This window comes from Perca flavescens, chromosome 14, assembly GCF_004354835.1.
Source record: "Perca flavescens isolate YP-PL-M2 chromosome 14, PFLA_1.0, whole genome shotgun sequence".
NCBI classification, from domain to species: Eukaryota; Metazoa; Chordata; class Actinopteri; order Perciformes; family Percidae; genus Perca; species Perca flavescens.
In genome coordinates, this window is record NC_041344.1 from 30,039,642 (window position 1) to 30,064,873 (window position 25,232).

At 42.9% G+C, this 25,232-nt stretch overlaps 1 protein-coding gene across 5 annotated transcripts in view; it reads left to right on the forward strand.

Annotated features, from left to right (window-relative positions):
• Window positions 1-25,232, forward strand: part of epb41a (erythrocyte membrane protein band 4.1a) — a 60,714-nt gene that overhangs the window by 4,016 nt on the left and 31,466 nt on the right. For 3 of the 5 annotated variants that reach the window (XM_028597950.1, XM_028597954.1, XM_028597951.1), the window contains exons 2-13: window positions 7,263-7,585; window positions 8,855-9,136; window positions 11,457-11,561; window positions 11,788-11,830; window positions 11,913-11,988; window positions 13,047-13,265; window positions 14,483-14,570; window positions 16,249-16,401; window positions 16,532-16,629; window positions 16,748-16,923; window positions 18,107-18,354; window positions 23,031-23,093. In XM_028597950.1, the coding sequence (XP_028453751.1) occupies window positions 7,271-7,585; window positions 8,855-9,136; window positions 11,457-11,561; window positions 11,788-11,830; window positions 11,913-11,988; window positions 13,047-13,265; window positions 14,483-14,570; window positions 16,249-16,401; window positions 16,532-16,629; window positions 16,748-16,923; window positions 18,107-18,354; window positions 23,031-23,093 (1,866 nt within the window). In that variant the 5' untranslated portion in view covers window positions 7,263-7,270. The remainder of the gene's footprint in view (window positions 1-7,262; window positions 7,586-8,854; window positions 9,137-11,456; window positions 11,562-11,787; window positions 11,831-11,912; window positions 11,989-13,046; window positions 13,266-14,482; window positions 14,571-16,248; window positions 16,402-16,531; window positions 16,630-16,747; window positions 16,924-18,106; window positions 18,355-23,030; window positions 23,094-25,232) is intronic. The other 2 variants (XM_028597953.1, XM_028597955.1) reach the window with 2 other exon arrangements.

A 25,232-nucleotide genomic window follows, 5' to 3' on the forward strand; every position in this document is an offset into this window, starting at 1 on the left:
TAGGAGTAAAAAAAACTTTAAACCAATCCTGATGGTCTTGGGCGGCTCTAAGCTCCAGACGCAGCGGCGGTAGTTCTGCTAAATAGTCTCAGGAAGGAACATGTTTTGGTGGAACATTTGTACCCCGCAAAATAACAATATTAAATGAAGTTAACTGTTGACACAATACAATAATGTGAGCTATTTAAATTAGCTGGATACATGGTTAAACCTCATTGGCTCTTACCAGTCTATCTCCGTGTGTACTTTGTCAACAGCAATCCCACCAATCGGTCCCAAAACGTCCCAGTTAGAGAGGAAATGCCCTAAACATATTCTTTCTAAATTTTTACAATCATTCCCCGAAAGAACCAAACAGTCCTGCCTTGTTGCACCATCCACATTTTCTTCAAAACTTGACATTTTTAGTGTGTAGCTTGCTAGCTCGAAGTTTGTTGTTTCCTGAAGAGAGTTTGAGAACAGCAACATGGAGAGAGAGGGAGGGGAAATGTACTTCTGTTGACACAGACTAGCTCTGTGTAACCAAGGGGGTAAGCGAGCATCTGGAAAGCTTACCTCCTATGGGGAGATTGTAGGCTAACAAGCCATCACCTCCCGTTAGCATTCCATTGACTGCCATTCATTTTGGCATCACTGTGACAGCAAATAACTTTACATCTGAAGCGTTTAAAGACTCTATTTGTCCGTTGTTTATTTCTATAGAAACACGACAATGAATAAAAGGCTCCATTACCTTGTATCTCACGGTAGGGCCTCGTAGCAGATGGTTTTGTAAAAATAGGCTAACGATTGTGTCATAACGACGCGACTTTCTGTCGCACAGTAAATTAATTAACGTATAGTCAGGTGAAGCTCACAGGCAGTTTTGACTTACATTAGCTGTTTAAGTTTAATTACTAATGTTAACTAGCATTTTAGTTAGCAATAATTAGTCTGTGCCTATGTTATCTCCTTACATATACCTACGCTCTCCATCTCTGCCAGATTGATTGAGATTTGTCTTGGCACAGCTACCAGAAGACTTCCAACTTTCAGACAGGTTGCTCACGTCACATTTACGTCGTCAAGCTCAGTTTGAAGCTGCGCAGCACGCTCAGCCATCACCGGAAAAGTGACTTCACTGGTCTCCGTGGAAGTATATGGCGTCCCTGTGTCCATTCTTTTACCGTCTGTGTGTGTAACTAGGGTTGGGTACCAAGACCCGGTGCTAATGCAGCACCGGTGCCTAAACGACCGGTATCTACCGGACTGAATAGCAACGGGGATTTTGGTGTCACTTTAATGCCTGCTCTGCTCTCTGATGCTCCGATGTTAGAGGCAACAGAAGCATCGCTGCATGTCACTCTAGTAAAATACTACACTTGCCAGCAGGTTAGCCTAACGTTAGCTAGCAGCTAGGTTAAACACGGTTAAAATGCTAACAGCTAAACCAGTGTTTTTCAACCTTTTTTGAGCCACTGCACATTTTCTACATAAAAAAAAAAAAAATATATATATATATTTATATTTATGGGGTCTAATTTAGGGATGTCACGAGAACCTATACTTGCGATACCTTCCGGTTTCTAAAAGGACAAAACACCGACATAGCCCATTTTTTTAAGCACCGTAGGCACCGTTAGCGACAATGCCAGTGTAAGCAGCATCGGTGCTGCCCCTCTTCCTGAACTGATGGGTGCACTATACGCTTCAGAGTGTTCCAGTCAATACATTCCGAAGTAGGAGGTCACGAACAAATGGCCGAAGTCACGCCGTTTTACTTCCGGTACCTATTTCGAAAAAAAGGGATCTACTAGGACCACTGAAATTCTAAAGAATGAGAACCACTGATTTACATACATTCTAATCCTTTAAAATTAAATAAATAAAAAATAAAAACATTTTTGGACACCATGGGGACTGGTGGTCAAAGACCAAACCTCATTAGATTAGGCAGTGAGGGAAATTCATTCTTCAATCAAGGTCTTTCCCCACCACAAGGTCCAGCAGAAAATAGACTGAAAAATACCAACAGCAAGACAAAAGACACAGCAGGCTCATTTTGTGCATGTGTTATAGCACAGCCTTTCTCAAACTTTTTTTGTGCCAAGGCCCAGTAATGTTTGGCCCTCGTCCTCTTTGCCCCACTTACTGTATGTAATTTCTTTGGGAAAAGAAAGATTTGTTGAACTTATGAAACATTTAATGAATTATTTATTATATTTAGAGGTGCACAGAGGTTAGAGAAGCACAATAGTGACCCAAAGTTTCCCAGTATCTGCCTCGTAGGGTGGGTCTTGGCGTGGCCATAGTGGGATTCGTAATTTTGCGAACAATAGTGACCCAAAGTTTCACAGTATCTGCCTCGTAGGGTGGGTCTTGGACGTGGCCATAGTGGGATTCGTAATTTTGCGACCGGGTTGACAATTGAGCGTGAGAAATCGGGGGTGTGGCGTGTGAAACCAATCAAATGCGTGTGTCGCTCGGCCAATGCGTGAGAGTTGGCAGCTCTGTTCAGTGTGAGTACACAAATGTTGAAATGACATAAAATGCCCGTCCCTTGTAGCCGTGATAAATTAGCCTGAAGCTATAATGCTTAGCTACCTGTTCAGGAGGAAATTAGCCAACTCGCCGTCCTTTTGGGCTCTAAACTGTCTCCATCTTTCAAATACATCTCCAATATTTACCCAGGGTTTGTAACGTCTCTGGTCACGCAACTATTGTAGAAACAGATATTTTGTTTTGCACTGTTGTTTTTGCACAGTACCCTTGAAAAGATGCCTGGAAGTCTGGAATGTGTCTGGGGGCACTAAATGTTGCACTATGACCATTAATTTCACTTTATTATGTTGTTCTATGCTCTATTGCACATGTTTTGTGTGTCTTGTTATGACATTTTGATATTTTTCAAATATTTTAATAAAGAAGTTCATTTTTCAAATAAAAGTAAGATGGAGCCATGCGTCCTGCCTTCCATGCGCCATGGATGTCTGAGCCTCAGCAACTACTAACTATAAAGATAGAATTTGCCTGTTCCTAGCATTAGCACAACACTTTGCAATGGTTAGCTTGTTACCTGTGACGATATAAGCTAAATGTATTGCTCTTTCACATTAGCAAGTGACTATCCTATCTGGGTGCGTTTTGAGATGCCTGATGAAGTCCAACGTTGTTGATCCGGCATCATTTATGCATGCAGCTGTTCGCTTAGTGCCACTGTTTACCAAGTTATTGAAAACAAAACTAATGACAAAAGGCACAACTCCGGGAGGACTTGGTGTCGCCATTGTCAATGCATTTTTGTGAGTGCGTGCACATAAGGCATAGCTCATGCGTTGCACATTATGGCAAAGGGCAGGGGACATGCAGCTCGTCATACGTTTCCCCAATTATATGCACCAATAAAAGAAAATAGAAATACATGAATAAATTTAGATTTAAAAAGCAATAATTTGCATGAAAACATGTTGTTGACGAGTCTCGAAGCTCGAGTCCGAGTCAAGTCTGAAGTCTTTTGGGTCGAGTCACAAGTCAAGTCTGAAGTCAGCTGTTTGTGCGACTTAAGTGCGACTCTAGTCAGAGTCTCAGACTTGAGTCCCCATCTTTGATATATATATATATATATATATATATATAAAATCTTTTTAAAGTATCGGTTTAGGCACCGGCACCGTTTTAAAAGTATTGTTTTAGCAACAATATTGGGAAAAAAAATCCCAAAAAGATACCCAACCCTATGTGTAACACTTTGATAATGCTGCCTGTAGACGTACCGCTCTTCCTACGCAGCCTGTGTGCACTTGGTGCAACATGTACTGTAATAGAGTTTGTGTGAGACAGCTGCTCTGTAATATAACTTGCTAACCCACATTGAGTCTATTTTGAACCTGTGATTTTTTGGCGTGTTCTAGTTAAGGTGCAGTAATGGCTTTGAAGCATCCGCCCGAAATAAAACCCAAGGCCTTCAACTAGCACTTAGAACGTTTCTGTGTTAGAGATTCCTGCCTGCAAACACTTTATAGTTCAGCTGAATAGTTACTCACATTTTACTCTTTCATGACACAGAAATATAATAGTCATAATCCATAACAAGTAGGGCTGCTCCTCTGAGTCCATGAGTCAACTAATTGGTCGATTAGTCAATTTGTATCCTTTCTCTTGCTGAATGATGACTTATAGGCACATCTCTGGTAAAAAAAACAAGATTTAAAGTGTTGCAGTTCTGCTTTCAGGTAAAAAGGAGAAGCGTGAGAAGGTGGACATTGCTGTTTGTAGGTGAAGTTGTTGTTGTGCACTGGTTGGGACACCTGGAGCTCTCCCTGTTCTCTGCCCTGTCAGCAGTGTGCGGCTGTGCCAGCGCCCACTCAGCACTGCGCGCTGCCAGCAGCGTCTCTAACTTCACGTGGTGGCGAGCTGTGTTTCTACCGCCACAGCTTCCATCCTATCAGTGCCTGAGCATATGAAATATCTCAGGCTACACAGTAACGGCTCACAAAATATTGCTGCATCACGTCTGAAGACATTGGACCTTTTTTCACAGCAGACATTTTGACTTGTCATAGTAGGAAAAGCCCACCTGAAATTGATATCCTTAACGATGGCTCAATTCCATCAAGCTATTTCATTGAGTCAGCATGCACAAAACGCGAGTAAGGGAGGCAAGTGGAGGACTCGGGGATGCAATTTATGCGACATAAGAGATGCACTGTCAGTCTCAACTTTTTCGCTGCATGCCGCTGCGTCTTGACAGCCAACGCAGGCTGTGTGAATGCAGACTAAGCCACACCCTCCTCAGCCTGGCGGCCAATAGGAACAATTGTTTTGCAAGAGAAGGATGAAATAAAATATAAATCTGTGAGAAACACTGAAGAGAAAAAAACATCTGCCTCCCTACAGCCAATAGAAAAAAACATGTCCCCTCTCTCTTTATATATATATATATATATATATATATATATATATATATATATACCAGATGTGGTACAGTACCTTAGTACCACACTCCTACACACACAAGCTGACAAATAGACCCATACTGCACACTTGAATTCACCATCAACACAGGGTCAGCTCTTATGTTTTGAAAAATGGATTGCATGTGTTGTTTTAGAGCAGCATTATGCACACGGTGATGTCACAGTTCCATCTGGTGGGTTAGGTAGTAGAGAAACGGTAAACTGCAGACACCCAGTGGACCCGGTGTCCACTGGGTGTCTCTGCCGCTCCGTTTCAGCTGCTGCTAATTATCACTTTGTCTTTGGCTTGGATTTATTTTTTGACACGTCTACAAATCTACCCACGTTGTTTTTTTGTGTGTTAAATCAGGCTGACGTGCTGCATGGAAGGGCTGTGTGGTCCATAAGTCCATCCCAGTCGTCATTTTAGAGAGGAAAAGACATTTACCACCAGCTCCACCAGACACTTTAGCACTGCTTTAATAGCATCACAAACCCACCCAGCCCCACACACACACCACACACAGCTAGATAGATGACCAACAGCTTGAACCCACACTAAACCAGGACTCTTAGCACTGTCAAATGTGCTATTTGATTATTTTTGGGGGGAGGGGCACCTTCTTGTCTCATTCGTGGTCTGATAAACAGTAAATTCGTCAATTTCAGTGCCACATACTGCAATTTCCCAAGCTGCTGTAGCTGTCATGTGTTGCCACTATTGGAATTAAGATTTAATCCAACAAACAGACTAGGGTTGCACGATATTGACAAAATGTGAAATTGCGATATTGAGCATGAATATTGCGATATTGATGATCATTTCGATATTCTTAAACATATATAAAAACACAAACGTTGTGGGAAAACGCATCCAAATAGATTAATAGAATATCAAAACAACACATGGGTTTATTTAAACTGACAATATAACCTTTTTGGGATATTACTACGCACTCATCGTCCAGTGTCTTCTGGTGGTTTTTGAGGTGAGAACAGAGGTTGGTTGTATTGCCTCTTACGCGCTGTACGAACATTCAGTGCATAAGCTTGAGGAACATCTGTTGGCATTATTGTTGGATACTTATGTTTCCTCTTCAGTCTCCATAGTTTCGTCGTCTCCCTAAGTCACACTCATGTTCTCACTTTCCTTTCGCTCCACACACTCGCTTCGCAGTTCACTCTGTCCTTTTTCACTTCTTTCGCTGTCTCTATCTCCCTTTTCACTCACGCTGTCTCTATCTCCCTCTTCGTGCTGTCTCTATCTCCCTCTTCACGCTGTCTCTATCTCCCTCTTCACTCCCACTTTCTCTATCTCCCTCTTCACTCACGCTGTCGAACTGTGCACTTGTGACTGGGCAACTGGCCCTATGAAACGTGCAGGCCCTACATTGCTCGGCGCATCTCTCCACAAAGTAAACAGAATATCACATACTTTTCGGGACATTTTCAAAAGGGATATTGCAAAAACAATATTGAGTCAATATATCGTATAACATTAGGGATGCACAGAGAGAAAATGTTGGCCAAAACGATAACTGATATTAATATTGCTTTTTTGGCAAATGACCAATATCTCTATGTCTCTATGATAAACATATTTTGTACATCCTGAAAACATGTGTAAACACAGGGAATTTAAAAAAGGAGTCAAAAAAACACAAAAAAATATCCAAATTTGGCCTACGTACTGTAGCTGTCAGCTGATGCAGATGAAGGGTCTGTGAGTGTGTGAATGTGTCTTTCCCTTCATGGGGACAAGACAATGCTATACTATGAAATAGTTTTGTCTTTTTTGTTTGCGTTCTGTTTTTTTGTGAATAAAGTTGCATTCATTTAATTAATTTTGACCTGGGGATATCTTGGCTAAACTTTGACATACCAGTCTGGTGTAATCCAAAAGTTATATTCCTCTGATCTTAATTATACTGAAAACAATTGAGAATGTTTTCCTATTTTACTCCAAAATTAGGTATCATTTCATGTAAATGAAGTCTATTGACAAATTCTATGCGCTCACCTTAAGTGTGTGTGTGTGTGTGTGTGTGTGTGTGTGTGTGTGTGTGTGTGTGTGTGTGATTTGAAAGGAAATGGTGGAAGAGACTAATCAGTAAAGTAGGAGGACATGTTGGGTCCAGCAGGTATACTTTTGAAACGAAGAACAAATTGCCAACTGGGCTTTATTAGAAGGTGTGAATCTGCCTACCTACCAAAAAACAGTCAGACCCCGCTTGCTGTTAACCTCTTCTCGGCTTGTCTGAGCTAATTAGCACATATTACAGGGCTGCTTCTGGTTTTTAACTCGATTTTTGTCCCGTGTCTCCACAGCTGTTGCCATGACAACAGACGAGGCCGAGAGTCAGCAGAAGAAGCCGAGGCAGCAGGAGGAAGCGGGCCAGGACGCCGGGCCTCCTCCCTCCCCGGAGGAGCAGCCGTTCCGGCCTCGGAACCGCAACTCTGCCGGCCGCGGCCTCTCCCGCCTCTTCTCCTCCTTCCTGAAGAGGCGCTCGCAGTGCGACAGCGAGGCGGGAGACAAGGACAACAAGGGAGAAGAAGAAGCTAAAGCCCCCATCGCCGACCCCGAACCTGAGCTCAGGACGGAGGGGGAGGCAGCGCTGGACCAGCACTCAGTCAGCAGCGCCGAGCTTCAGGTCTGTCTGTCTGCCTGTCTGTCTGCCTGCCTGCCTCTCTGTCTGTCTGTCTTTGTCTCTGCCTCTCTGTCTCTGACTTTCTGCCTCTCTGTCTGTCTTTCTGCCTCTCCGCCTCTCCGCCTCTCTGTCTCTCTCTCAGTCTTTCTGTCGGTCTGTCTCTCTGCCTCTTTGTCTGTCTGTCTCTCTGCCTCTCTGTCTGTCTGCCTCTCTGCCTCTCTGTCTGTCTGCCTGCCTGCCTGCCTGCCTGCCTGCCTCTCTGTCTATCTGTCTGTCTCTCTGCCTCTCTGTCTGTCTGTCTGTCTTTCTTTCTGCCTCTCTGTCTCTTTCTGCCTCTCTGTCTGTCTGTGTCTGTCTGTCTCTCTCTCAGTCTTTCTGCCTTTCCTCCACCGCACATCTCTATCTGTTCAATAAAGACAGAGCGGACCTCAAAGTTTAATTTAGACCAGAGAAAGAGAGAGTGGTGGATCTTAAAAGGTCATTTTGTAATCATATTCCCATTAACTTAGGCTACGTCTTTATTCTCCTTAGAGAACACAGAAAAAGGTTACTTCCCCAAAACAAGAGACACAAAGGCAATTCAAATTTAAAGAAACTATTTCAAAGCGAACAGAAGGTGCAGTGTGCTGCTGTGGCGTTTCTCTGTTCCCTGATCTGTGTGGCCCGGGGACAACTCATGAGGCTGAGCAGAAACCGTTGTCCCAGCCGTCCGTTGGATCATCCAACAGAAGTAACTGGACAACAATCGGCCAATTTTCCTTCATTTTTATTTAATAACAGCGATATTTCCAAAATAGTTCCAAACAGTCATGGATGTAATTCAGGCAGCAATTGATGAATGTGTCAGAGCTGCAGCAGCTGTTGAATCAATGTTTCTATGTGATCTCTACTGTCCATAATAACTTAACAACCATTGTTAAAAGGACCGGTACAAATGCGCGTAAGTAAGTAAGTAATTAAATAAAATGTATTTATATAGCTATTTTCACAGATAAAAATCCAAAAGTGCTTAAAATAAAATATACATTGTGATACATATTAAAACACAGTGCACAATTGAAATTATAAAGTAATGCATAAAAATTTAAATAAAGTGTGGACAGGTCAACCAAACGCCTTATTAACAAAAGTAGGTCTTTAACTGAATGTATGCCAGTTTAATGGTAACATATAGTCTAATTCTAAATATATCTATACAGTATAAGACTAAATCTGCCACAAAGACACATCATTAGAGTGTAGGCTGCATCATCATCACAGTGTCTCTGTCAGGCTGTGCAGGTAGAGAAGAAAGAAGCTGAAGAGGAGGAGGAGGAGGAGGAAGAGGGTGGAAAGGACCAAGACAACGCCACGGAGAAAGGAGACGAAGCTGCCCTGGAGAAGGAGGCCAAGGAGCAGGAGGAGGAGCAGGAGTGTGGCGGTGAGAGAGAGGAGGAGGAGGGCGAGAAGATGGCCGAGGACGAGGCCAAAACTCCCAGAGCTCCACGCCAAGCCAAGAGCATACAGATCACTGTCGCGCTGCTGGACGACACACTATACCAGTGTGAGCTGGATGTAAGAGCGCTTTATTTTTTATTCTTTCAGACATTATGCACACACAAAAGGAAAATTGCATTTCAGCTGGTTTAATGATTTTATTTTGATACATGAACAAAAGTATCAGGACATATCAGTTTAAAAGTATTCACATGTCATAAATGTGCTCATATACACGTTATAAAGCATCTAGTCTTCCAGCAGCACGATTAGGCAAGTTTATTTTAATGTATGTATAATTTTTATTAGGCCAGCAGCTTATGATTATTTCCGTTATTGCTTACTTTTCTTGGTCAATGGGTTATTTGTTGAGTGTGTCTGTCAGAGAATAGGAGCAAATCAGAGCCCAAGGTTGAGGCAGTGCTGCCTGGAAGGATATGTTGGGGGCTTAAACCAATAAACACTTTTTTCACAGTCATCGCACTTTTATGCACATTTTTATTCACCACGGTCAAAAAAATCAAGATCATAATATGTATCTGCATTCGCTTGGTGCTTCATTGGATGTATTTTTTTTGTGATTATGTAATAAATATGCCAACAGACATTCAAAGCTTCATTCAAAATCCTCGACGGAAGCTTTGAATGTAAAAAAACCCCATTCGTAACAGCCGTAATCGGGATCCTTCTGTACTACATTTATTAGTAAAACTAACAATAGTTTTACTAATAAATGTGTCCAGGTAGTTATAATTACAATAGTTACAAAACTATTGTAATTATAACTACCTGGACATTTTCCAGTCTGGATTTAGGCCCCAGCACAGCACTGAGACTGCTCCTGTCAAGGTTCTGACTGACGGTAATAATGACATTAATCTGGTAAAGTCTCTGTCCTCGTGATATTGGACCTTACTGCAGCTTTTGATACGGTTGACTATAATATATTAATAGACCGACTTGAACACTGGGTTGAATTGGTTTAGATCCTACTTTCAAGGCAGAGACTGTTGTGTATTGATTGATCAGAGAATTCCCCAGCAATGTGTGGAGTTCAGCAAGGGTCGATACTTGGACCTCTGTTATTTAACGTTAACATGCTCCTGTTAGCTGAAATGTTACAAAAGGTTCTATATCACATGTCCGCCTGTCCGGGAACCATCACCTTATTGTGGTGAAGAGGTTAGTGTGTTCCTGTGAACCTGAGGGCTGTGTTGCCTGGTGCTCCTGGTAAGGTCTCCCATGGCAAAGTGGTCTCAGGCAGGGGGCCAGACTAAGAATGGTTCAATGGCTTATGAATCATCGAGGAAGAGGAGGAGTTACCCTGCCCGGAGGAGGCCCGGGGCCCCCATCTGGAGCCAGGCCCACATGGAGGGCTCTTCAGCGAGTGCCTGGTGGCACCCCCCCTCTCCATTCCATGGGCCCACCACCTATGGGCGGAACTTCTGGGGTTGGGTGCACTGCCACACGGGTGGCAGTGAAGGTCAGGGTCCTCGACGGACCAGACCCAGGCAGCAGAGGCTGGCTTTGGGGACATGGAACGTCACCTCTCTTTGGGGGAAGGAGCCATAGCTTGTGCTGGAGGTGGAATTTAATTTAGTTTAATTTTGTTCATAGTAGCAAATCATAACAACAGTTATATCAAGGCATTTTACAGATAATTACTATAATTTAGACCAAATAATTTAACAATTCCCCCTAGAACATGCATTTAGTGCAACAGGTTCTGGAAACGTACTCCTGGATAGGGGTTCAGACTTTTTTCTTCTCCGGAGTTGCCCAGGGTGACATGCCGGGCGGGTGTGGGGATACTCACAAGCCCCCAGCTAAGCACCGCTACGTTGACGTTTACCCCGAGATACAGTCCGTTATCTGAAAGGACTCCGGAGGCAGTTGCAGGGTACTGACAGGCCTGAAGGGCTGCAGCCTCTGCTGTGAAAGAGGCAAAACAGCTCCAAAGTTTGAAGAAGACATGGAGAAGAAGACTTTCGGGTTGGCACCAAGGTGCTTCCGGAAAACCGTTCGCCACCTCAGGAGGGGGAAACAGGGAACCAGCTAAGCTGTGTACAAGGATGGGACGCTGTTGACTTCAAATGAATCCAACTCCATGGTAGGGCTGAGCTGGAGGATAATGGGGGATTGTCGGCAATTTCCCTGGTGGAAGTGACTGAGGTAGTCAAACAACTCCGAGATCCGTCCAGAAATACTGAAAGCTCTGGGTGTGGAGGGGCTGTCTTGAATGACACGGCTCTTCGACATTGCTTGGAAGTCTGGGACAGTGCCAAATGAGTGGGAGACCAGGGTGGTGGTTCCCCTGTTCAAAAAGGGGGACCAGAGAGTGTGTATCACACTTTTCAGCCTCCCTGGTGTTTAATGTGTCTTGTTCTCTGTATGTCAGAAACATGCCAAAGGCCAGGAGCTGTTCCTGAAGGTGTGTGACCACCTCAACCTGCTGGAGAAAGACTACTACGGCCTGGTCGTCACGGAGACAGCCACCATGAAGGTCAGCTGGATTAATAATGAGTCATTAGCTAATATTACAACATCCCAACCTCAGCCATTGATTAAGACTCTTTCTATGTATTTTATGTCATCAATGGTTAGATTAGATGAGATTAGATGGGATTGGATTAGATGGGATTAGATGAGATGAGATCAACCTGTGGTGTGGAAGAACTTGTTACACTGAACAGTGTTTGATGATATCAATCCCTCATTTTCTGGATCAGACTTGGATGGACCTAACCAAGGAAATCCGCCGGCAGGTACGAGGTGAGTGGAACTTTCTGTTCTCATTTTCATGTTTCTCATACATGTTTACATGTAGTCATCACAACTTCCTTTTCTCCCACAGGGGCCAACTATAACTTCACCTTCAACGTGAAATTCTACCCACCAGACCCGGCCCAGCTGTCTGAAGACATAACCAGGTACGCATGGTTCAGCTGCTACCTACAAACAGAGTTTGTATTGTATCAGAAGCCCAATGTGGACAGGATGAGAGGAAGACAGGAAAGGAAAACATAGCATTTTATTGTGATTTTTATGTGATTTTAAGAGTGCATGTACTTTTTTGCAACATATTTGATTGAAAACAGAATCAAGTTACATGCAAATATTCATTCTGTACAGTTTAGATTTAAACGGAGAAAAAACATATCAACAAAACCAGAGCAACACAGAACACAACAAATTATTTACAGAAGGCGATAAAAAAAATTAAAACTGACCCCCAACCGACATCCGGCCGACATGAGGGACATCCGGCAGAATTTCCAGAAATGGAACGTTATCCATATAGACTACAATTAACACAAAACAGTCTGTTACATATATATTATATATATTTTGTATCTTTTTATCTATGCTGCTATTTGGAGAGGATGGCTCCAACAGAATTGCGTTGTATCGCATACAATGACAATAAAGATCTACTGTATCTATCTATCTATCTATTTGTCAATGAGGTGAAATCTGCTAATTAAAAGTACAAACTTTAGCAGAGTGGTGTGCCTTTTCAGCGACGGAGTCGCAGTGGAAAGACACAGAGATGTCCTTGTGTCCCTTTATTCCGCTGGGTCACATGGTTAGGGACCCCTGTGGTTTCCTTGAACTCCCTCCAAGGGAACACCAGTGTTTGGATTCAAACTAGTAGCACCTGGGTGACTACTTCACCGTCCTGCATTTCAGTCTGGGGTTTCTCCATATAGGCCTTTCTTTGTTCAGAGGCCACACGGCTGTGAAGTTTTTCTTTGTTTAAAAAGAGCCATACTGTTCAGGCTCCAACACCTGACCTGGAAAGACTCGTCCAGGGGGATTAACTATGAGATCCCAACCAACTCTGATGAATCAAACATTACAGAGTGATGTGCAGCTGAGAGAGGAATTGAGCATGAAAGCTCATTGCTGACCTTTTGACTATTAGTTTGGTATACAGCTATCTCTTATTATGAAATCGGAGTTCCATACATTTGTTTGTGCTCTGCAGGTACTACCTGTGTCTCCAGCTGCGGAAGGACATCCTGCAGGGCCGCCTGCCCTGCTCCTTCGTCACCCTGTCCCTGCTGGGCTCCTACGCCCTGCAGTCGGAGCTGGGCGAGTACGACCCCGAGGTGCACGGCAGCCACTACGCTAAGGAGATGAAGATGGCCCAGGGTCAGACCAAGGAGCTGGAGGACAAAATGATGGAGCTGCACCGTACCTACAGGTCAGACCACTGGGCTTCTCTCTCTTTACCCTGGATTCAAAATGTACACAAGGAAAAGTACATAAATTGAAGTAAAATTACTAACGAGTATAGTTCATTATAGTTTCAGCAACATTTAAAAACCACATTTATAATTTGTAAATCCAATTTAAATTTGAATGCAACTAAATATGGCAGTAAGATAAATGTAGTGAAGTACAAAGAGCGGTTTTAAAGGAGCATAAATGGAGTCACTAATGGCGCTTTTCCATTGGTACCTGCTCTACTCGCCTCGACTCTACTCGCCTTTTTTGGTTTTCCATTACAAAAAAAGGTCCCTGGTACCTGCTAACAGGTACTTTTTTTAGTAACATCTCACTCGAGGTTCCAAGCAAGCTGAGGCGATACTAAAAGGTGACGTAAAAACCTGCAGACTACAGATTGTTTGGAAAGAATCATCACTGATCACTGCGTCATCGTTGCTAGCGACAGACGGGGGGGGTCCTGAACCAACCCAGCATGTTTAAATAGTTTAGCCAGCGGTGGTTGTTTGCTGCCTCCTGCTTCTTTTCCTGCAGAGGCTCCACGCAGAGCTTTCTCCGGAGCATACAGGTGGCCTGATGTTTATATTTGTGCGCTGGTGTGTGCGACGAACCGGCGTGTGTGGAGAGTGGGTGATAGAGCGAGGGATCAGTGAGAGAGTGACGGCGATTAGCTCCGGAGCGAGTAGTGACTCTAGAGTCATATAGTGAGAGAAAAAAAGTGTCTCCTCTGTTCTTTCTGACCACGATGGGAGATCTGGAGCAGTAAAAGTTAACTCTCTCCTTGATTTCATGTTGTTTATGGAGAAGGAGAACCAGGAAATGAGTCGGGGGGAAATGCAACGCTACCAAGCCACGGCCACGGCAGTCGCTATGACGACCAGCCACTTTGAGGCGGTACTAAAATCTGCAATGGAGAGCGGACGCACAGTGCGTCGAGTTGAGTCGAGGCGAGCAGGTACCATGTAATGGAAAAACGACAGCGCTTATGTAAATGCACTTGAATTCACATAAGTAACTCCATGTAATTATTAACAAGAGAGGCTTAAATAAAGGATGAATCAGAGGTTAGGTTGAATGGTTTGAATGGAGGTGCTGTGGTTGCTGATTGTTCCTGTCTGGATTCCTCGATGTAAATGATCTCCACAGTCTCAGTAACTCCAGCTTGTGCGTGATTGGTGCTGTGGTGTTGTGCAGGTCAATGAGTCCGGCCCAGGCAGACCTGATGTTCCTGGAGAACGCCAAGAAACTGTCCATGTACGGAGTGGACCTGCACCAGGCCAAGGTGAGCCTTCAGCTGCTCTCAAGTGCTCGACAAAGTGCCTCATAAGTAACGGAACTGGTCCAGACTCGGACACGTTTGGGCTAAAGTTCAATCAAATTATCGGTTCAAATACGAATATAAATCATCATGTAATGTTTTCAGTTAAGTTAATGGTGTTACCTTTCTAACGGTATATGGTTTTAACTATTTACTTTAGCGTTGTTTTTACAAGAGTCGGCAACAGGAAGCTATCAACGGTGAATTAGCCGTACGCAGTCGTCGGCCATACTCGGAACCCCCCAATCTCCCCACTGTAAAAACTCTGGGCGCTTCAAAAACAACGTACATTACACTTAATCTGGGTGTGATAGGATTCAGTCTTCCAATGCTCCATGAAAACTAAGTGCATAGATGTCTGTTAGTACTTTACCACTCATGCATCACACAGCATACACACCTGGCCTGGAAAAGCAGGAAGACATGTGACTTATGAGCTTTTCCAGTGAAAATCAGGTCAATGTGTTTACGTCAGAGAGGGATTTAAGCGCCTGTGTTAGAGGGCTGTACTGCCCCCAGGTGGAGGATGCTGACACTGCACTATAAAACAGCTGCTAAACATGCAAACACAGCAGAGTACAACTTCTCTCCTCCCACAGAGCTAACAATAGAAAACACTTTAAACACATGCTGTGTGCTGATCACCACTGGTATATTAGGAACACTTTGACTGAGTCTGAGAAAAAACCGTATAATATATTTGGGTAAATAAAAATACACTTTATAACAACCTAAACTGGTAAATTGATAGTTATTAAACTTTAGTTAATAGTTATTGTACAGTTAACAAACAATGAAATTATGGTTAATAATGTTTATTAATTATTAGTAATGCTATAATTTGTTATTTTAGTTTTTGTGTAATGTAAAATCAATGTAGATATGTAGTTATAAATAATTTGTCAGTGGTTTGGAATTGTTTTGTAAACCTCTATGAACATTATTTGGATGGCTTTTATAAAGTTGAACAGCACATTTTATGAACATGAAACAGCCCCTAAATCACCATCACCAAACCCACCAGACACCATGTACATAATCAGTTATTTTAGCATGGTAAAACACACTTCATTCAAAGTGGACAGAAACAAATTAAAACTATCAAAAGCCATCTTGGTTCATCTTTCCACTGTTCCAACAATCATCGCTCTGGTTTGGCTGAAATAAACCCTTAATTCACCCATTTACATGTAGAAATATGCTGGCTCTATACACGCTAAAAGTCCTGATTATTTACATGGAGTCTGGTGCGTTTGGTGATGGTGATCCTTTTTGACAACAAAAATGATCTTACTCTTTAACAAAAAGGTCTATCTCTGTAGGGATCCTTTCCGTAATGTTGTCAGACACTTTAAATAATAATCTGAGCCTGTCAGCGGCAAAAACTGAACTTTTAGTGGACTCTAACTGACGCTGAACATTGGTCCTATAGGGTTACATTGCATAAAAACATAAAACTGTTGCTTTCTGATGTCAACCTGCAATGCCATGCGTTGTTCTTCAGACAGCGTTGTCCACCACCATTAATTAATTTCTTTTATTTGTCACCCATTTAAGATCTTTCTTTTTCTTTGTTGGTCATTTCCTTAGCTTTGTGAATTGTGCCTATCCTGTTGATTGTTAATGGACATCTTTCTGCCAGGATCTGGATGGCGTTGACATCATGCTGGGGGTTTGCTCCAGTGGTCTGATGGTTTACAAAGACAAACTGAGGATCAACCGTTTCCCCTGGCCCAAAGTCCTCAAGGTCTCATACAAACGCAGCAGCTTCTTCATCAAAATCCGACCGTCCGAGGTACAGCATGTTCTCATATCACCTGTAAAATCTGTAATCCAACACTCAACTCGCCCTAACCATGAAGGGAACCATACCGCTCATCTCATCAGCCATCTTTCTAGCAGGTCTGTGTTTTTCATTTCAACAGGTGGAACAGTATGAGAGTGCCATTGGCTTCAAACTACCCAACTACAAGGCAGCCAAGAAGCTGTGGAAGGTGTGTGTGGAGCATCACACCTTCTTCAGGTAGGTGTTGTGTGTTCCCATGGCTGTGCAGTGTTTGAGTTGAAGGAACTGAATGTGCTTGCTGCTGTCTGACCCGGAGTCAGCTCAGAAGATCAGTCTCAGTGATCTGTGTCCGTAGGCTGACCTCCACTGAGATGGTCACCACTCCCAGGAAGTTCCTGGCGTTGGGCTCCAAGTTCCGCTACAGCGGCCGGACTCAGGCTCAGAGCAGACAGGCCAGCTCTCTGATCGACAGACCGGCTCCTCTGTTCCAGCGCTCATCCAGCAAGAGGAACTCCCGTAGCCTGGATGGAGGTACACTGTTCCCCCTGCTGTTGGTGCAGGTGTAGGCCTGTGACATCATGTGGCTACCGCCTGGATCTTGTGTTCTTTTAAGCCCAGTTCAGACTAGGGATGAAACGATTATAGATTTTGTTGGTACGATTATAGTCTGAAAAGTAATCACGGTTTCACGATTATCACGATTATTATACATTAATTAATTTCACTGCTCATGTATGAAATCACATGAACACTCTAGATTTTAATGTGTTTTTTATTGCTGCCTTTTGAAACAGAAATAACATGGTAGTTTGGAATGTTTTGAAAATGATTATATGATAGATCCTCAACCTTTTTATTTAAATTCATCTGAAAAGATTAGAGACTAGAGGTGAATCAGTCACACCACAAACAAAGGCCCAGTTGGCAACAACAGTGCAAAAGCTAGAATTGGCCCTGCTAGCTGGTGTGTCTAGAAGTTGGAGGAGCTGCTAGACAAGATGCACCTTTCACAGGGAGATTCGCAGCATGTTGCCAAGGTATAAATGCGATTTATGTCCCATAGGGGATGAAGAGGAGTAAGTCAGTAACGTTAAGTGGTAAAATCGGTGACATGATTGAGCTGTTGCATGCAGAGTTTTGCCTCTTAGTCTTAACGTAACGTTATCATCAGTGCACTCACTGTAAATCGGCTCTTGACTCTTTAGCTGTTAACGGTAACATTACCTACAGTTGCCAGGGGGTTCTTAGAAAGATTGTGGAGTAGCTCAACTAATTTAGAAGAAAACAATTATGATTTGATTGGAAGAATATATCTACATATTACCATGAAGTCAACTGTAACACCTGAACACTGCATGGAACAAGCCTGTTCTTCTTTTATCGTGTGAAATGGATTGGTGTAAACGTGTTTAATAATGTTTTTGCATGTTCAAACAAATGGTCATGCTTTGTTTATTATAATGTAAAACAAAGTAAACGATTCATTCATTCATTCATTCATGTAGCCTGGTAAGTCTCAGGGGCCACCATACATTTCTCCCAGATGGGTTTAGTGAATCTGTCTCACTGGGCCACATGGCCAGCAGCAGTGAGAGGTGCTGATACATGATCAGTTGTTAATGTTTGGAGGTGACATCTTAACCCATGCTGGGAAATGAGCCTAACACAATTATTGGTCAGAGTTAACTTTTGGATTTTTCTCCGTACACTCCAGCCATGGCCTCCACTCCCGACAATAAATCCACTCGTCCGGTCAGCGCCCCTGTTATGTGTGCGGTGTCTCCGGGGGAGGGGAGTCCCTTGCCGCTGCTGCCCGCCCTGCCACGCTCTGACCACCATGACGGCTCCACAGCCAAAGGCCAGCGCTCTGCAGACAGGAAGGCAGCGGGGAAGGCAGAGGGTCAGCCAGCCAAACACACCAAGAGCCATAGCCCCAGACCAGAGGCCACTCCAGACATCAAGGTAGGGGACACACGCCTGTACGCTGGCACATGGGCTTTAGGTGCCATCAGGTTTTCACTCTGTACATTATTGAACAAAAAGGGGAGGGAACAGGGCCCCTGCAGTCATTGATCACCAACAGAGAAGACGGTATTAATAAAGAAATACAATCCCACTGGTCAGATTAGGTCATGCAGATATACAATTGTCCTATGTATGCTCACTGTATGGGTGCCATACGTTTACAGTAAAATGTAAAGAATGTGCCTGGCCCCATGGGAGTGACTGAGTTTGACTTTGAAGGTGCAGCAAGAAGGAACGTCCTGTGGTTTTGCATGTGTGAAGTGAGGCTACCATTTACGGAAATGTAATTTGCCTAAAAATGAATTCTTCCTGACCACCAGAGGCAGTGCTTTACACTATAGTTGTTACCCATCCTGCGTAGGTCAAGTATTTAATATCAACAACGTCACATGTAGGGTTGGGTACTGAAACCCGGTTCCACTATGGGTTACTTCCGAAACGGACGTAAAAATATCCCACTTTCTCTGTAGTCTACCGTTAGCTAGGTACCGTAAATGTAGGCTACTTTTAAAATGCCATATTTTCCCTCTGGGCTCACCAAAACGGACGTAAAAGCATATTAACCATTCACTGCACGGGATTGCTAGTAAACGTATTACACTTGCTCTGCTAGTCTATCGTTCAGGACAGGACATGGCAGGACATGCCATAAGTCAGGAGAGGTGTAGCGTCTTGCCAGAGAAGGCAAATATGGTCATTTTTCTGCAAAAGAACTGCTAAAGTTTGAAGCTGGTTTAAACCAACTCAACATTTATTTTGTTGTTACTTGTTAATAGTGTAACTGTTATTTGTTAAATTATTGTAGTTATGTGTTAGGTTACTTAGGTTTACTTATTATATATTTAAGTACTTTAAAACGTTAATATATTGTTAAATTTAAATAATTTTCAATTTTAAAAAAATCCATAAAAAAAGCCTTTCTTTTATGTCATTTTTCAGTTTTCAAGAATCAGTTTAGGAATCGGTTAGGAATCGGAATTGTTTTAAAAGTACCGGTTCGGCATCGGAATCGTAAAAATCCAAACGGTACCCAACCCTATTCACATGTGATTTGGGATGATGTCGGGCAGCCCTTGTCATCATCAAGATGTCCCTTGTATCTTCTTGCAATAATCCAGGACTGCAGGATGAAACTAAAAGCTTTGGAAAGACTGTTGGCTAGTAGCCCTGTAACAGCGTGGTCGGAGCTCTGAGCTTAGACCATCACGGCTACACTGACTCAACTGGAACACTAAGTATTCTCTTTCTGTTAGTTTTAAAGTGCGCTTATTATGCTCATTTTCAGGTTCATACAGTAATTGTATTTAGAGGTTATATCAGAATAGGTTTACATGGTTTAATTTTCAAAAAACACCATATATTTGTTGTACTGCACATTGCTGCAGCTCCTCTTTTCACCCTGTGTGTTGAGCTCTCTGTTTTAGCTACAAAGTGAGACATCTCACTTCTGTTCCATCTTTGTTGGGAGTCGCACATGCTCAGTAGCTAGGTAAGGACTACTGGCCAGTCAGAAGCAGAGTATGAGGGCGTGCCCTGACAGTACCTAGGTAAGGACTACTAGCCAGTCAGAAGCAGAGTATGAGGGCGTGCCCTGACAGTACCTAGGTAAAGACTACTAGCCAGTCAGAAGCAGAGTAGGAGGGCGTGCCACGCTAGCAGCTAGGCGAGCATTATAACGTGTGTTCCAAAGTGACCACGTTTGTCTCTGAAGTAAAGGCTGGACTACAACAGAGCTGTTTGGAGCAGTTTGTGAACAGTGTTTTATGTTGGTCCCTTTTTCACTTTTTCACTTTGTAAACCAATTACATGCACAAAAAAGATATATAACACAATAAAGGAAAGGGAAAAAGCCAAAAAAGCATAATATGAGCACTTTAAAGTGATTGGATCGGCGTGTTGCTCACCCTGTTTAGCAGTTGGCTGCTCTCTGTTGTGAAGGTGTGCATTCACTCCCCATTAACCTGTTGTCTTTGAAGAGAGAAACAATTGATAAATAAAAGAAGAAAGGTAGAAGGATTAAAACATGCAAATACATAAAAAAAAAAAAGCACAATTATTCATTTCACAACAAGCAGCCACTGCACTGGATTGGGCTGCATGGAAGCCTCTGATGGTCATCCAGAATTCATAGAACCATAGTTGCATACGCAACTCTTGCTTCATTGCTACAGGTTTTTAACATTTCCTCTTTTTTTTTTAGCAAGTCACAGCTAATGGCTGATCTCAAAGCAAGATTTCCACATTTTGATAAATGCACTATTGCTAACTATAACTATTGCTTTAAGTGTTCACATGGAGCCTGTTCCTCACTGTAGTGTATATGATGGGAGGAACATCCTGTCTATGATTTAGTGTCAGTGTAGCCGGTGTTGACCAAAAGGACAGCTTTTAGCCCTGGCTGTGCTAGGAATGGATCCTGATGTGTGAGCTTTGTCTGTGCTAGCAGACAGTGGCCCGGAGAGAGCGCAGACACTCGCCCTCTGTCACCACCGCCAACGGGAAGAGAGAGAAAAAGAGCCAGGTTTGTTCGCTTGATGCATGATCAGCCTGAAACCGTGTTGGAACCGCTTGGATCTAGACAAAACTAAAGCTTCAGTATAGTGAGCCAGAACATTTGGCAAAGCAGCATGCACTGTGTCTTTGAGGGTACCACAGGAGAAAAGAGTTTAACTCAGTAAGGTAAATGCATCAAAAAAAGAGAAATCTATGTGTGATGCGTACTGTAAACGATCATATAGTGGCCTTTTATTTAAGAAATGCAGAATCAAGACCTTATCTCCCTGTTTTCTGCTCCGCCCCCGCCCCCCCGCCCTCCATGTTTCCCCGTGTACACGGTGACTGCTGCAGTCAGCATAATGTTCATCTCCACAGTAGAGCCCTGTCACACTCGCTACTCTGCTCATTAGTTCCAGGTGCTTCTTGTTGGTCTAATGGACCCAATCTAAGCATATCATACACAGTTCTACTCTTGAAATATAAAATCAGAAGCTATATTAAGTAATTATTATTATTATGTCTTTTTCTGGGAAAATTCCGACTTTATTCTCAACATGTCACAACTTTTTTTCCCTCACAGTAGCTTTATGGTGCGATGAACTGAAGAGTCACACCGGTCCAGACAGTTGAACACATTCAGCAGCTGATGCTCCGTTCACCACGCGTTTCACCACAAACACCACTCCAAATGACTCTGTGGGAATAAGAGACCATGTCAGCCTAAAGCTGAGCATTTGCACGTTGAATTTGAATGATAATATTAATCGTGCCATCATATTAAAATTAGGGGTGTCACGATTTAAATTTTTTTATTTAAACCTTGGTCTGTTTATTAAGGATTTTCAGAGTGTACAAGAAAAACAAAATACCAACTATAAAAACTAATCCGCGAGCTCAAAATCTACTCACATTTCTTGCAGAAAATCCTCTTCACTTTCCTGTGATATGCACGCAGAGATTTCTGCAGATAAAATCTATGAAGTGCTCTCTGCAGATCCTCCTGCTTCTCTGAAGTCATGTGACCCTCGTGAAACTAATGGTGCATTCAATTGCACCTTTAACCCCTTAACGCCGACTGTCGCAAATTTGCATCAAACCCCTTCCATTCCGACTGCAGGCGAGATAGCGTGTGTATTCCCCCTAATGCCGGTTTGTTTACATTCGATACATACCTAGGAACCTTTTGCATGCACTGGTTTCTCGTAGGACCGGTCGGAGTGGGAGATACATCCGGTTCACGTAAGCAAAATTAACCCTAACCCTAAACCTAATCCTACCCCTAAACCTAACCCTACCCCTAACCCTAAAGAAACTACTGTCAAGTGTTTTCTTTCTTGCAGTTGTCAAGATCCATGTATTTGTCATTTACAGTTTAGAAGTTCTAACAACTTTGTGACATGAATGAAATCTACTATGTGTTTTATTAATTTTACCATTTTGTAAAGAATTTTACCATAATGCCTGTTGTCGCTAATTTGCATCATACCTAAATTTATATCTATTCCATATGCTATAGACAAATTAACAATCTCAACTTAATTTAGCATCAGCTTGGAGCCAGAAACACACATAATATTTTGTTTATATAATTGTGAATAAATTCAGGCGTCAAGGGGCTAAATAAAACTCTGAGAAACTCAAACTGATGTTGTATACCATTCTGCCATTTAGGGGCTATTTATGTGGCGTTGCAACAAATGAAAAGTGAAAGTCGAATCGAATCATGGATTTGGAGAACCGTGACACCCCTAATTGAAATGTGAAAATAATGAAGGGAAAGGGAATGTGATATTTTTTTTAAAGAATCCAATTCCTGCAGTGAAAGCAGACACAGCGCTGCTCCTGTACATTGCAGCAGCCTGTGCATGCACAGCATGTGACTCCACTCCATCAGCGAGTGTGTGTATGTGTGTGTGTGTGTGTGGCTGAGTTCCTCACCTTCCCCCCCACTGAGCTGGCCACACTGGGAACTGCAGCCCCACAGCTCTTTTATTTTGTGTGCTTCATGCCATGGCCGGTGCTGCTCATTGGAGTCCATTGCAAATCAAATATTCAAATGTTTGAATGAATTCTGCAATATTTCCAACCAGCTCTTCCTTTTTCCTGATTTTCCACAGAAAAGAGCTAAGAAACTTGAGGGTGAAACTATTTATATCAGACATAGCAATTTAATGTTGGAGGTTGGTATCTTCACTCTTCACATCTCTGTTCTGGCTGTTTGCTGCATGCCGCTGTTGGTTTCCTTTTTGCTTTGACACGTCTGTTTCTTTTCATTTCTTGCATGTTTCCAGCTTAACCCTAAAGGCTTGGCATGCACTATTTTCCTCTCTGATTCTCATGCAAGTAGCTTTACTTCACGTTGATGTTGTCTTTGTCATTTCATGTTTTCATTTCATGAAAAATAATTGGAAAAGGTCTCTTTTTTTTAAATGTTTAAACTGGTACTGCAGCTTGGCCGCTGGTGCTGAAACAAACAACACCGCTGCTCTCAACCCTTCCCTCTTAGCTAGCAATCCTTGTCACTAGGTAAGCCCCGCCTACCCAACCTGACAGCCATGCGGAACAGCCAATAGGAAGATAGATGCCCTGACATACTAATAGACTTTCCTCAGATCTAATGATTGTAGTTGGTGCCCAGTGGACTTCTTTAGCGAGTTTTGTCTTTAAGGTTTTTGCGTGTTGTTTATGTATTATCTGCTCTAGGTTTTGCAACGTTTTAGACAGAGATATGGTAATAATTATTGGCCAAAATGATGTGAAAACGCTTATTTTTAATTAAAAAACGTAACATTTTCTTGAGGGAGGATGCTTAAACTCCCCGCTGAACACGTGCACCTAAGTCTTCCAGGGGAAACACTGAATGCACTCCATCTGTCTTTAAGACAAACACAAAAGCCTTATGGTGGTCAAAAACATCCAATTTTAAAAGATGTATGTAGATGTGCAAAATGTATATAAGCTATAAGCAACTACTGGTTCTCATCAGTCAGGGGGAATGATTTTAGAAATTAAAACGTCTTTTAAATTCAACAACCCCAATTTGAGGTCTCGAACCCCAAGCCGGGATAACCCTTATGACCTCATCGGGGGTGATTGTCCCATGAGTTGATAAAACTCCTCCGGGACCACAGACGACATCACCCAGCGGTTCTTCCAGGCGTAGGAGTTTAAAAAGTGCTGCTTTGTAGGATATGCACAATAGTTAAAGACTGAGAATGTCCTGTGTCCCAGCCACAGAGGAGTTTCAGTTTCCCTACCTGCCAGGATGCAGACATTTAGATTCGTCAAAGCAGGAAAAGCACAGGTGTAAACAAAGTGAACACTGTGTCTCAGTGAGCATGCTCAGTGCCAGATCCCTGGAACCGGCTGGTCATTATGTCTCCTGTTGGGACCATAGACAGTATATAATGGACCAATAGACCCCGTTGCTCTTGACGGAGACCAGTGAAGGCTATTAGAAGCACTTTTCTGGTAATGGCCAGCTTTACTGCGCAGCCTCCAACTGAGAGAGACAACGTAGATGTGACGTGAGCAACGTGTATGAAAGTTGGAAGTCTTCTGGTAGCTGTGCCAAGAGAAATCTCAATCATTCCTAATCTTACAGAGAAGGAGAGCGTAGGTATATGGAAGGAGATAACATGGGCACAGGCTAATTATTGATCACTAACATGCTAGTTAACATTAGTAATTAATCCTAAACAGCTCATGTCGAAACTGCCTGCGAGCTTCTCCTGTACTATACGGTAATTCCTCTACTATGTGACACAATTGTTAGCCTATTTATACAAAAACGTCTGCTACGGGGCCATAACGTGAGATACAAGGTAATAGAGCCTTTTATACATTGTCGTGTTTCTTTAGAACTAAACAATGGACAAATAAAGTCTTTAAACGCTTCAGATGTAAAGTTAATCGCTGTCAAAGTGACGTCAAAATGAATGCTAGTCAGTGGAATGCTAACGGGAGGTGATCGCTTTGTAGCATCAAAATGGCGCCATAGGAGGTTCGAGTTCTGAAGCGAAGCTTGCTTGTGACTAGTCAGACTGTCTGCCCTGACAAGAGTCTGCTGACAGAGAGGATTGAAGAAGACAATACTTCCTTTCCAGTCATGTATGTCTGTGATGTCACCAACAGAGTCTTTCTCATTGGTCCTCATAGTTATAGTTTAGTTTCATTTGAATAATGTGCTTACATGAACCTAAGTCCCCCGCAATGCTTTTACTGTATTCATTGTTTGTGTGTGTGTGTGTGTGTGTGTGTGTGTGTGTGTGTGTGTGTGTGTGTGTGTGTGTGTGTGTGTGTGTGTGTGTGTGTGTGTG